This window comes from Lissotriton helveticus, chromosome 5_1 (genome assembly GCF_964261635.1).
Source record: "Lissotriton helveticus chromosome 5_1, aLisHel1.1, whole genome shotgun sequence".
NCBI lineage: Eukaryota > Metazoa > Chordata > Amphibia > Caudata > Salamandridae > Lissotriton > Lissotriton helveticus.
Genome location: NC_136065.1, coordinates 908,515,803 through 908,530,183, shown reverse-complemented (window position 1 = coordinate 908,530,183; position 14,381 = coordinate 908,515,803). Strand labels below are relative to the sequence as shown.

General features: G+C 40.9%; 1 protein-coding gene across 5 annotated transcripts in view; it reads left to right on the top strand.

Moving 5' to 3' along the window:
• The window catches only part of KCNMA1 (potassium calcium-activated channel subfamily M alpha 1), a 1,543,535-nt gene that overhangs the window by 656,276 nt on the left and 872,878 nt on the right, over window positions 1-14,381 (top strand). For all 5 annotated transcript variants that reach the window (XM_078643370.1, XM_078643368.1, XM_078643365.1 and 2 more), the window contains exon 3: window positions 982-1,043. In XM_078643370.1, coding sequence (XP_078499496.1) covers window positions 982-1,043 — 62 coding nt within the window. The remainder of the gene's footprint in view (window positions 1-981; window positions 1,044-14,381) is intronic.

Here is a 14,381-nt window from a genome sequence, read left to right as displayed (position 1 = left end):
TGGAATCATAACATACTCTTGGCAGACTCAGAGGCAGAGCCAGGCTGAACCGGGCACTGCGAGGCAGGAAGTAAGTGAAGGGTCGAGGATACAGGTGGGGGCTGTATTGCTCCTCAGCGAGGCTTCAGGAGACAGGAGCTGAATCTGGTGTCCAGGCCCTTCTGAGGCCTAGAAACGGGGACTTTACAATGAAATAACGTGCACACTGAGAAACGTGGCAACGTAACTTTACATAGGCCTGATATTCGTAGTATTCACGAGAACTGGAAACTGGCATACTAGAGGTGGACACAACTGTAATTACGTCTTTAATCGAACATAGGGAATACATATGCATATCTAATCATGCACACATAACATATGATGGATGACACGTAGGGACACAGAACATGGCAAAATTTACTTTTCCACACAGTACTGTGGACCCCTTTTGTACTTATGGCCATCCCCAGTTCCACATTCCCAAAGAGGCAAAGTAGGCACCGGCCTATGGGCCCCACTCCTTTTAGGGGCCCGCAACAAGAGATCAAAGTAATAGCCATTTGAACTTGAAAGAAAAGTTTCCAATTTATTCTAATTTAATAGCATTAATTATTGTTAGTATTTAGTTTTGTGTAATAAAATTGGTTTATCAAAATTGTTGGTTGGTAAAATTAAAAACTTATTAGTAGATAATTTGCGAGGGGGACCCCGAAATTTCGACTGCCTGGGGACCTCCACTGGGTGTAATCCGACACTGGCCATCCCGTGGCTGGTACTAATTGTCACGAACTGTGACTCAAAGGTTTGTGAGCCCACTTAATGTGTCTGCATTATATTTGTATCACTGCTGATGTTTCCTCTTTTTGAGAAATTGGCTTTACGGATAAAAACAAAACAAAACCAGGCTTCTTCATGAATATAAACGTGTAACAGTTTTTATATTCAATTGTTATTAACAACAAAGGTAGCTAACAGTCGCTTTCTGTATTTTTCCTCCAGGTTGTCACAGTCTTCGCCCTCAGCATTGGTGCACTTGTAATATACTTCATAGATTCCTCAAAGTAAGTACATACATTCACTTTCTTCTTTGTTATTGTCATGGCAGCAAGTAGTGTGTTGAAATAAAAAAAGAATTCTCTACTACACGAGGTCACCCCTTAAATATCAAACATAACATTCTGTGTGCAAGATTAGTCCCTGCTCACTTTTTATGAAGCAGAGATTGTATTCAGTGAGGGAAGCTTCTCTGAGCACTAAGTGCAACATGAGCGACATGACTTTAGTCAGTGCTTAATTTGTGCCGGTGCTTTCAAATGGTGGGTACTGGCACACAATATTTTTTTTATCACCAGACTATAACAGACATGACAGATGCCATATCTATGAACAGGTGCCTCAAACACCCTTGGTCTGTGGTTTTCTTACCATAGTTGCTAGCCTGCCTCCCAAATGAATAGCAATAGTCTGGTAGACACCATCCGTGTGTCTGTAAGGTCTGTGTTTCAGAATCTTCATGTGAATTAAAAAGACACCAAACTGACTTTTGCTCATTTACAGATACTTTGCGTACAAATATAAGATTAAAAGTTTTCATCAAAATAGAATTTATGTACTTATTTATTTAATGTTTTTTTAATAGTCCTGCAAAAACGCATTATTGCGCTTTATTTACAATTAAATATTCATGTATTTATTTAGCGGTTTTATTTAGCAATGCTTCTCCAAAATGATGTTAGTGTGCCTAAAACAGTGCAAACCATTTATTTAACTATTGTTCTAAAGATCTGCTGTGTCAAAATAGAATTGGTGTAATATACGTAGAACAAATATATACATTTTTATTATTAATTTACTTGGGTGATGCCTACAGGAAAGAGAGTGTGCTACTTCCCTTAAGTCCCACAAAATTACTATCAATATCAGATACTGCTCAAGAACATTGGTTTTCAAAAAGCTTTGGCATTATCTTTTTGGGAAACAACCTTTACAACGCAGTCATTACATCGCACTACCTTTACATAGCAGTCATTACATCGCAACATCCTTTACATAGCAGTCATTACATCGCAACATCCTTTACCTCGCATGTCATTACAACGCAGCCATTACATTGCATGTCACTACAACGCATGTCATTACAATGCATGTCACTACAACGCAGGCATTACTATGCATACCATTACAATGCATAGTACCCTTACACTATCAGACACTATCTTGAAATCCTGAGGCTGCTGTCTATGGATACCCGTAGATTGATAGTCTTCGGTATCTCTTGCTTTCTGTATGCTATATGGGTCAGGCGGAGGAAGTTATTACTCTGATTCTTGTCTTTTTATCCATGAAGTTATACTTATTGTATACTGATTTGCTGCAATGTCTACTGATAACCCTTTCTTAATGATTTTATTATATGGTCTTATTGTTTTTTAAATGGTACCTGTGCTGTGATGTACTTTTTTGAATCACTGAGATTGTAACAAAGTTTATATGATGATGATGACTATCCGACACTTACCGTACTGTTGCACTCACTGGAGTTAGAATAGTAATTTTTAGCCCTATACTATCCAATACTTACCTTAAATGCAATGCAATGGTATGCTTTGTAAAGGTATAATGCAATGTAATGGAATGCGTTGTAAAGGTAGTTTCTGAAAATGCGATGTAATGGCATGCTATGTAAAAGAATGTGTTGTAAAGGATGTTGCGATGTAAAAACTGCATTGTAAAGGCATGCATTGTAAATGTATGCGTTGTAACGTCATACATTCAAAAAACAGAGCTACCATCAGGCTTTCGCAAATCATCTAACTCAGACCACCTATGGACCTGGTTATATTTTTCAAATGGTTTCCTAAAATTGTAAATGGTAGACGTCTCCCAGAAGAATTGACAGTTTTGCGCCTAATCAAACCTATACAAAATTAAGTAAATAAGGAGCTCATTTACCAAGGGTTCGCTTTGTGTTTCACCACTCCGAGTGGCTTAATAAACAGGAGTAACGCAACGCATTGAAAATCGCTGCGTTGCATTACATTGCCCCAGGAAGATTGTCCATTGGCATTGCATGGGTGTTTCCACGCATCCACCCAAGGATTCTGACGCATTCCTACATTTACCATTACTTTTAGCCTTGGGAATGCACCAACATGCTACGCCTTCCCAGGGGAGACGTAAAACGATGAAACATCTTTATTTCTCTTCATTACTTCCTCTTTCTATGTGTGCTGCAGAAAAGCTGCATTTTGCATGTGCTGCAGAATATGCCTCCGGGGATTGTTTTTGTGCACGGAGGTGCCCCTTCGTGCAAAAAGACAATCCTGCATGCAATGTAGTCATCCTTGCACCGTGGAGCAAGGGTGCCTGTGTTGGTACTAGGCCCCTTATTGTGCAACAGGCAGGAATGTGCCATATTGTGTTAAATACAGCACATTTCAGCCCCTTCCCTGTATTGCAGCGCAGCAAGGTGACCAGCTCCTTTACTTTTTAATAAATACGACCCTAAGTGTTCTTATAGGGACCATCTGATCAATGATGTCACCCTAGATCTCTAAATCGGAGCTGACATCATCAAAAACACAAACATTCTACATGATTATTGCAGGGAGATAATTCAGCAGTTCCTGAATACAAATACCTCTAATGGGTGTTACTCACATTCAGTAAGTCTGTTGAGCCTCGTTTATGTTGAGGTGGTTTAAATGGAACCATTTACGTAGTTAACTATTAGAAGGTTTGGCAACAAGTAGATACAGTTTATACCCAACTGTAGAATATATTTCTAATGCAAGGCTATTTTTTCTCGAGTCTTCCGAATACACAGTCTTGGACATTGATAATATCCTGATAGGGGTGCAAACAGAAGTTTTTACAGTGATCACAATTATGAGTTTTGAGATAAATAGTGCACCCAGGCAGTTTTGCCCTCATATATACCAGAACGCTAAGCTTGCTGGCTTTATCTAGGAAACGGAGCGAAAAATAAGGAAAAATTAAGAATTTGGGTGCATGTGTATCAAATACCGTTATTGCGATTCTCAAATAGCAATTTTTAGAGAATCGCTATTTGAGAATCGCAAAACGGGATGTAATAGAAATTTGCAAATATTTTGCGATTCCTTGGCATTCCTTAATTGCGATTTGAAAATTGCGAATCGCAATTTAGGAATACCTTCCCATTCCTTCCTATGGGCTAGGAGGCCTATAGGAATGAATGGGAAGACATTCTCAATTTGTGATTCGCAATCAGAGAATCGCAAATTGAGAATGCAATTTTAAGGGTGCCAGGGTGTCAAAAGGACCCTGTTGCACCCCTGAAATATGTATGTGTGCACATGTGGCACACATACATGAGCTAAGGGCATGTATGTGCGCCAAATGGAGCTTTTAAAAAATACAGAAAAGCGCATTATTTAAGGAAATCGCAAATTACCACCAACTTGAAGTTGGTGGTAATTTGCGATTCCTTAAGGCCAAATCGCAATTATCTTGTGCTTCCTACATTGCATTTAAGGAATTGCAATTTGCGATTCCTTAAATGCAATCGCAAAATAGAGAATCACAAAGTTTGAGATTCTCTATTTTGCGATGCCCTTTTGGGATTCTGAGAATCAGCCTGTTTGCGAACGGGAAAAGGGCTTGATACATATGCCCCCGTTGAGTTACTTACCAAGAATGCATGTTATTCCTCATTTCTAAGTAGAGAATCGGACATGCTACTCCATCTTGTAAATTGAAAAACCATCAGTGCTAGGAGTTACAATGATAAATAACTATCAGCTCCAACTTTCTCTTTCACATGTGCACGTTATCCTCTTGATCTGATGCATTGATGCTTTTTTTTTCAAAGCCAGCTCACATAGCGATGGGTGTTGCAAAAGCTTGTCTCTGTTTTAATCCATCACGTAACACACACCGAGCTGTTTAGTTGCACAGTCGAGCAAGGGAAAGAGTTTCTTAACGCAAGACGTTTTGCTCAGTAAGCGTGCAAGCTTCAGCTTGCAGTTTGAAGAAGCATATGCAGTTGTTTAGAGCTTAAAGACTGCCTCAGGAAATGTTTATGTACCTAAATACAAAACTGCACCTTCTACAGAATATTTCAGGTCTACTGTCACCTCACTTTTCATTAAAAATATTTTTGAATAAAAACATTTAGTTGCAAAACCATTGCACAAACAAAATAGCATAAGACCGACCAACAATAAGAGACAACGAGGGTGGAAAAACAAATGTAATCATGAGATGTTGCCAGGCATAGAGCAATGTTCAGAGTGTAGTTAATTGTGCTCTGCTGCTGCTACCCTGAAAGTGACATCTTGAGCTTTTTCCAGTGCTTAATTTGAGCCGGTTGTTTCCGGTGCTCTGCACTGGCATTAATTGTCAACACCGGCGCTTGTTACAGTGTGCCACAAGGTGGCGCTGTCTACCTAATGTAGAGATGATCACAACAACTGTTATTAATTAACTAAATCTACATTAAAATGACGATTACCTGCTGCCCAAACCATTCTTATAACTTTGAGGTCCTGAAATGGTCTGAATTGTCACACTTGTAGTAGTGTGATGGTTAGTAGTTGTGTTAATACTATTATTGGAGGTATGGCTGGGGCAATGTGTGGTGCAAGCTTCAGTGGCCTCCTGATGAGGGCCCTGGCACTTATTTCTTTTTACAAATTAAGCTTCGCCTTTCCTTCCTGTATTTTAGCGGAATATATTTCCACACCTCTCACAACCCTAACAGGGTTTCCAAACTCGACACTGGCGATAACGGGCAACTTTTGTGTTTCTTCGTGGAATCTTAAAACTTTCAATGATCATGCCTTGCCCCGCTGGTGACAGTGGTGAAATTCTGACACAGATCAAAAAACTAGTTCTGGTGTAAGCTTTAAGATCAAGCAATGGCCATGATAATAATTGTATTTGTAAGTGTATTTTTCTAGCCCTCGGATGGGGCATCAAAGAGCTTTTTCAGCAAATAGATTAATAATTGTTTTTTCTTGTGCAGTGGTTGTGTTAAGTTTGTGCTCTTGATTTCATGCATGTTTAGTAGAGTTTGTAGTAGGGATAGAATGATAGGAATTGGTTTGAAAAAGCTGAGTTTGGAGTAGGGATAGAATGACAGGAATGGATTTGTAAAGGGGAAGTAGTACATTTTTATAAGTAGTGGTCGTGTGTGCTAGTTAGTTTTGTGGGATGGCCAAATGAGGGTTGAAACTTTGAGAAGGATGTTTGGGAGTTCATCATTGTCAGAAAGGGTTAGGATGAGGCAGAGGGGGAGGGATGGGAAGGAAGCAAGGTTATTGTATTTTTTTATTAGCAAGATGTAAATAGCATACACACACATATGCATATATATATATATATATATATATATATATATATATATATATATATATATATATATATATATATATATGCATATATACATACATACAAACATACATTTATATACGCACACACACACACAGAAACCCCCTCTATATATGTACCCATACGTACATTGAAGCAGCCATATTTACATGGTCTGCTGTCCAAATCTGTCTTTTGGTACATTTTTTATGGTTTTAAATAAGTGTAATTAACTTATATATACAGAAATATACACATCATTGATTGCAGTTGTTATTAGTGGGCTTAACCTTCTGTATATACACCTATGAACATAGAAGCAGTGTTTGACAAGGTCTGATATACACATATATCTTGTGGTGCAAAATACAGTTTCCCCTTATATAAATGTTTCTACTTATAAGAAGAGGCATAGTTAAAAGTACAATGATGTACTTGTACAATGACAGCTCTTTCCCTTTACTGTGAGAAGTATAGTGTGTCATGTCTGATCATACTGTTGCGGTACAGTCTGGAATTTCCAGTATAGATGTCATGTGGGAAGAACCAACTCATGACTAATCTTCTGAAATGGAAATGGTAGTATGTAGATCTTGTGGTTAGGGAATTCCATAGTTTGGCTTCTTGAACAGAGAAAGGTGTTCCACCCTTGTGTTTTTTCTTGTATGTAGGTATTATGAGGTGGGAAGCCATTTTTGATGCCGATGATTATATTGCAAGTTTAATGTCACTTCCATGTTTTGGGTTACAGGCAAGGTTACAATATAAGTTACTTTTAAGAAAAATGCCATTTCACACAGGAATTAAAAACATATAATCACAGACTATTATCACAGACCATGCACTGCTCTCTCCAGCTATTTTTCTTGGAGGTGTGAAAAGATCACATTGGTTGTAAGTTGTTACAAAAACATGGTCCCCACACTACTGACTTAAAGTCACATTTACCCCTTAGTCTTCATTTGAACATCTGATGATAAAATGCTCCAGAAGTGGTACTTGTGTATGATCATTGCAGTTGCTTACAGTGCACCAGCTTTTAAGTATCGTTGGGAAGGGACAAAGCATTTGAAGAGAGATTTTAATTTTAGGTTAGATCAAATTGATGCCAGTGTGATTAACTTTTTAATTTATTAGATGTTAGGGCTTTTAATCAGTGAGCAGATGATCCAACACACTAGTGAAGGCCATTTATCTGATTTTTATGTAATAACTTTGACATCTTTTTATCCCAATCCACTATTTCTTTGTTAGATAGTCATTTTTAATTCCTTATTAATATATATTAGTTTCTGATTCTTATGTATTGCTACTGTATTGCAAATGTATGTCTTTTTATCTAAAGCAATAAACATATTTGAACATAAACAGGCCATTTCCACCTTAGAATTCTCCCAGTCGCAATATCGGACCATTCTTATTTTATTGCAGCTTGAAACTAGCTGATGATGCATAAATACTCATTTGTTGGATTTCCATAAATATGAAATAGAATAGAAAGTGATAATTCCTATTTGGAAACATTTAAGGTGTCTTTAGTTGTTGGTCATCTTGTTTCCCTTTACCTAATGATGAAGTCATGCCCACGAAAGAAAGTTTGGTGTGTTTAATTTAAAAATTCAGGAAATATTAGCTATTAGATAAAAATAAGATTAAACCTGGAAATAAACAAGGCAAAATGAAAGACTGGCAAATGGAAGGGTTGGGCAAAATCAGAATCACTTAATGATAAATGACTATGAGGACACTAGCGAAGTGAGAAACCTTTCTTAACCAAATCAGTTTTGTGCAATCGCCAATCAGCTGCTGAACCACTAATATTTACTTTGAAAACCTTAAGTACAAAAGAAACCATCAAGACCCTATTACAAAATATGAAATGTATTTAAAAGATCCTATGATTTATCTGCAGCTCTTCTTAATTTAGAAACAATGTTGTGCCTGGGTATATGGGTATACTCCTGTTGTTTGATCTCTGTTCCTCTAAAGGTGGCAGGCTTCCTGTTAATGGCTTCATATTCAAGTGCTCTCAGCCTCCACCTTTGAGAAACACTTAAAACATGTGCTAACAAAATCACTGGCTCACAACATGGAATGCCTCAACAGGACTGCAAGTGCCTGTGTCCCTTTTCCCTTTGCACGGAACGACAAAAAAACATATCTAAATCGGGTGCCACAGGGGCCTGTCTTTGTTACTGGTTGGGATTTGATTCCCTAAGGGGTGATGTTCAAGGTGAAGTCACCCTCTTGGCATCAGTTCTAGACAAAAAAAATTCTCTGGATCTTTAGTGGCTCTTCCTTTTTAGGTCGAGCCTGGGCAACACATGGCTGCTCTGTGTGGCATGCTGTATTCAGGTATGGACTTGAAGCTCCGCCCACTCTCCACCCCTCTTTTTAATTGGCTGTTGCTACTGCCCTTTCTAAATCGTTGCTTTTGATCCATTAATACACTTGTTAGTCCTGCCTTAGTAACACCTTGTCTGCATTTGCAACCTGTTTTAGCTACAGTCTGTGAGCACTATTTTCTTTAATGTCTTTAATCAAGCTGATTTTGCAGATGAAAGGCTCTCCCTAAAAATCCCTGTTTTCATGACATTGTGGCACCCGATCATGGACGCTGCACTTTATCTTTCAAATATGCTCCCTGCAGAGCGTGACAGTTCTGCACGCGTTATGCTGCTTAAAAAATGCGTTTTATCTTTAAAAACACCCCATACTGCACTTTTACTGTAATGGCGGCCTCACCTTACTTTAGATGAGTCATGTGTTAAAGAAAGGGGCATTGACGACATTAAAGTGAAAGCACGGCATTGGGTGCTTTTGCAAAAAAAAACATATGTTTGTCAAGTTGACAAGCAAAAGTTTTTCTTTGTAAAGGTGTCCCATACCACGCTTTCACTTTAATGGCTGTGGCGCACCGTTCTTTACACAAGCCACATCTGAAGAAAGGGGCGTGACCGCCATTAACGTCAAATCATGGCATCGGGCGCTTTTACAAAAAAAAATCATTTGTTTGTCAACTTAAACAAATGCTTTTTTTTGTAAAAGCACCCCATACCGCTCTTTCACTTTAATGGGGCGTGGCTGCCATTAAGTGAAAGCACAGTATAAAACACTTTCACAAACAAGCATTTTGAATGCAATAGGTCTCACATTTGCAAGAGTTTAAGCTGTTAGCATTGCAAATGACAATGCCGTTTTTTATGTTTTAAAAACCATCTGGAAGCAACCTTTGAATGGATGCACTGCTCCAAAGCCTAGGGCAATGTGTTTTATAACAGTCAATGTGCTGTTTCGAGTGAAGGCACAAGTTTCTGTCTCCACTAGAAGGGAACCGATTATATAGAAAGTGGCAGCTTTCTGTTAGTGATTGCATCTCCCTTCCTGGGGATGCCTCGGTGAGGGGGCTGGAATCCCGATGCCCCTCCCAATGGGCATCCTCGGAGTCGTTTGACTGTGCACCACCTCTAATTAGTCAGTGCACCTCCTGACGAGCTCTGTCTCTGCATCCATAAATGTGATATAGCATTGTACAAAGGCAAAGGATCCCTCATCTTCCTGGGCCACTGGCTCATGCAAATGAGGACACACACCCTTGCTGCTGCAATCACACTAAGTATGCCCCAGCTTGGTCCACATTACAGAAGGGGATGTACAAGCATCTGCAGCTCCATTTGTAATACCAAAGTGGCCTAGTGATGTAAAATGTGAACCCACAATCCCATTGTGCGTCCAGAGCACACTGTATAATAAACCGCTAAAAGCCTCACTACGTACCCCCACAGATCAATCTAGAACTGCGATGTTCATATTGCTCTGTGTGATCACCCATGTTGCTCTTTGTGATTACCCATTTTGCTCTGTGATATTACTCGATCCATGTGTAAAGGAAACATATGCAGGTGTAGCTTACTAACCTACACTGAAAGGCACAAGTCCCCAATAATTTTGCATGACTATAATGGTGCACAGAAGTACCTTTTAGGGCTATTTCCTGATAGCTTGAGGAGATTTTATCCCACTGACAGAACCCACTATTGCTGAAGACTTTCTCGCATATTCATCCACACCACCCGCCCACCAGACAACTTCTAAGTTGTAACCTGGCAGGCGAGTGGAAAAGACTCTTGGCGGTGCGGGGGTACGGAGGTTGCGTGCCGCCCACACTGCTACAAATCATAATCAGGGCCTTAGTGGAGTTGTAGGGGTAAGCAATCTGTCCTAACCCTTGGTAATTGTGTGACTCACCAGAAAGGAGGAAAACTACAGAAACTGTGAGCACATGTCTATTAACTGTGGATGGACACACTGTGAACTGCCATCAAATGAATGTTTACCTTGAAGTCTATCTACTTACACAAAATTCCTGATGATGATTGTGATAATAAGTAGTATTCATTTTATGAAATATTTACAAATACAAAATGTGTACATTACTTATGCTTAGATTTTATAATTGTAAATTTCTTCTGGGCACTCTAAGTCAAAGGGCCTCATTAAGATGGCGGTGAGAATGCCAACAACAGTCCATTGGTGGCAGTCCCACCACCATCCATAGAACCGGTCCGACTGTCGGATTATGATTTTGTGGTCAGAGGCATCAATCGTAGGGACAGACTGCTGCTTTTCTCACGGGTCAAGAAACCCGTTGGGGCAGCAGTTGGACCGTAATCCTTCAGGCACAGCCGTAGAGTTTACGATGTCCGTTTCCCTCGGCCTGTACATGGCGGTCCAATCTCCATGTACAGGCAGATGGAAACGGACATTGGGGCCCCCTAGCAAGGCCCCCATTCCCCACTGGCCTCCGCTATGGTGCTTTGGGGGCACATGTGGATTCCCCCAAAGATCCATGGAAACTGTGCACAGGAATAAACAATACAACCTCTCTGGGTCATTGGGGAGACATGCCAGATGGTCCTGCTCTTTCAGGGTAACCCCAGGAGAATCCCTAGTGGGCCCCGCAGTCTGTTCCCGTGGGGCTGCTTGGTAAGTAATAGTGCCTTTATCAAGAGCAGCCCGGGTCCGGAGACCTACCCACACGTCTAGCGCCTCGGCGGAGGCGTGGAACAGCTGGTTGTATTGTTTATTCTTATCTTTTTTCTTTTTTTTGACACCGTGTAGTACCAATCACTTTTAGGTCCTGAAGAATTGCCAACCAGGCAAGAAACATGTCGACCACTGTAGAGGGTTGAGGTAGCCCACTGTGCCTCTTGCAGTCCCTATCTCCCCTCCCACCCTTTTAACCTAGGGAGCCAGCCACGCGAATAAAAGTTTTTGTGGACTGACGCACCTAACTTTAAATCACCCCACCTTCACGACTACACCTTCTCCAGGCCCCTCACATGCACTCAACCATTGGCTGGAACAAAAGATCTCCAAAAAAGAGCGCCTCCTCGGCGCCCGTCGGACATTGCAGCGCCAGTCTGAGGAGGAGCAGGAGACCGATGATGAAGCATGACATCTAACTAACTGGATGTCTGAGGTCTTCTAGTTCCAAAAAGGGAACACTTGTCCCCTGTCTTTGCTCTACTCCCAATGATACACCGATTGCTATTCCTTTTCCCCGGGGAACTTTGTACTTTTGTGGTATATGATTAAAAAAATATTAACAAGGCCGACTAAAATGTGGGGGTTTGTAAAAGTATAGATTTAATGACCTGCAAGTCATCGTGGTACCACTAGTCACGAAGTAAGACTTAACTGTGATATTCGTTTTCTGTTGCCTCTCTGAGAGAGTAAATTTAGGGCCTGAATAAGAGTTTGGTGGTGGGTTTCTATGTCATAAACGTGAAGGATATCCTGTCCGCATTGTTACAAGTACCATATGATATAATGCAGTGGTAATAAGGTTGATGGGATATCAGTCACATTTGTGACAGAGTAACCTGTCCACCAAACTCTAAATCAGGCCTTATGCTGTTTTTCAGTGCACTCCGTCTCTTGACCAGTCAAAATAATTTACCCTGATACAAATGTATACCCAGCAATGGCTGCTGTGCAGTTAAGCTAAGTTTAGTTACAACAATGTATATATTGCATATTTTTCCATTTTTTCGTTATTAGCATGACTTTCACGTGGCTTCGGAGTTACTATTGCAGACTATAGTCTGATTCTCCTTTCCATGCATTGTGGTTTGTCCAAAGAAAGCACTTAAACCTGGAGAGGAATCGTCAACAGACCATTTAAGCCAAAGAAATCAGGCACTGGCAAAGCCAATAGATGGGGCTTGTATTTTGAGTCCTGAGTGTAATATTTTAAAAAGGCTATTGTAATGCTGAAACAAAACAAAAACAGTAGCTTCTGTCTACAGTGCACCTATGGAATGAAGAATTGAGTGTGTGAAGATTCAATTTCTTTCTCAAATGTATAATAGTCCCATGTGCTTTTCAATGAAAACTCTCAATAGGAGTGGAATGGTATACCAAACAGCCAATATCATGAGGTTGAGAGGATAATACTGCTATGGGGCGCAATAGTATCCATATAAGCTCACTCTATGTATATGTTAAAGAATTGTTAACAATATGTATTGCAGACAGCTGTGTTGTCAAGTCAGACCTAAAAACAGAAAAGTTCTTTGGTACACTCACCCATACATCAAAAACATTTGAAGATGTTTCAATGTTTCCAGGTCAAATTCATTTTACTTTCACTGTAACCTAGACAAATCACTTCTAAACTTTGAAAATAGCATCTACCAAACAAAAAGTTAAAAAGAATCAATATCATTAAAATCTTGACCTCTCAGAGCTGCCCAAAATGGGACCCCAATTTGGAAAAGACTTAGGGCCTTATTAAGAGTTTGGTGGTGCGAAAGCGGGACCGCCCCACTCCGGCACCAGCAAACCCATGTAGAAACCGCACGCCAGATCAGCAATTATCTCCTGTCTGCTGGGCGGTTCTTTGGCGTTCCCACGGTGATACCTATGAAATAGGCCACTCAATGGGAACATCAAAATCAGTAGCTGCGCAGCATGGACTGCTTCAGTCCATGCCGTGCAGGTACATGTGTTGCCCTCCTACATACATCCACACAGTGTGAGGCACAAGGGGGCACTTTAGGGCCCCCTTTATTCCATCGCCGCCACACTCTTCATCACAGCCGCACCGCTATGAAAAGTGTGGTGGTGAGAGAACTTGTATAATGCTAGGCGGGGCCACAGCAGCCCCGCCAAGCACACTACGCCCTCAGCACCACTGCGCAACTGACAGGTAATGGCGGTTCCCTGGGGATTGCAGCGGATGTGGTGGTCTCAGGGCGGCCCGCCTGCCCTAGTCGTAACAGGTCAGTGGACAGCCAGACTCATAATAAGTCCCTAAGATGCCATAATAAGGGCTCTAAGTGCTGTGCAAACACCAACAACATGTTGTCATGATTCCCAAGCTGTTGACGTATGATTTGCTGTGCGATAGTTCAGACTTGTGTTCACTGCTTCTCCTGACAGATGCATAAGCCCTTCCTCTCCTTTCTGTTGCCTGCATTCCTTCCCCTCTTCCCGCCCTTGCAGGAGGGCTGGCGGCTTCCTGGCTTCTGAGCAGTCCCTGCTGACCATAGCTTGGATAAGCCAGCAGTGCTTCCCACGTCACAGCTGCCAAGTCTCCGACTCAATACATCTTAGGAGAACGGAATCCAGTGAATGAAGAGACGCGGGCACCCGAGTGCTCAGATCAATCACCAATATGAAATGCAGATTTGTATTATAAATGGCACGCATACAAAATGCTTTTAAGCTAATTCACTTAAAGCGTGCCACTTAGTTAAGTGTTGAGAGGCTTGCAGTGCTGACTCCACATTTTCTAGCAAGGTGGCTTGAACTGCAGCAGCGACTCCACGGTCTGCATGTGTAAGCATTGGTATTAGTGCAGTCAGGGTCAGACTGAGACAGAAAATAGGTCCGGGCACCAAAATAAAAGTGGCCCCCATTAGTGAATGCGTAAGCTAAAAAATTGGGCTGTTTGCAAGTTGGAGATGGTTTGAACTTGCACAGACACACTGTTTAAGAGTTCTGCAAGCAATCGAAACATGCCTGGATTGCAACTGTCTGCA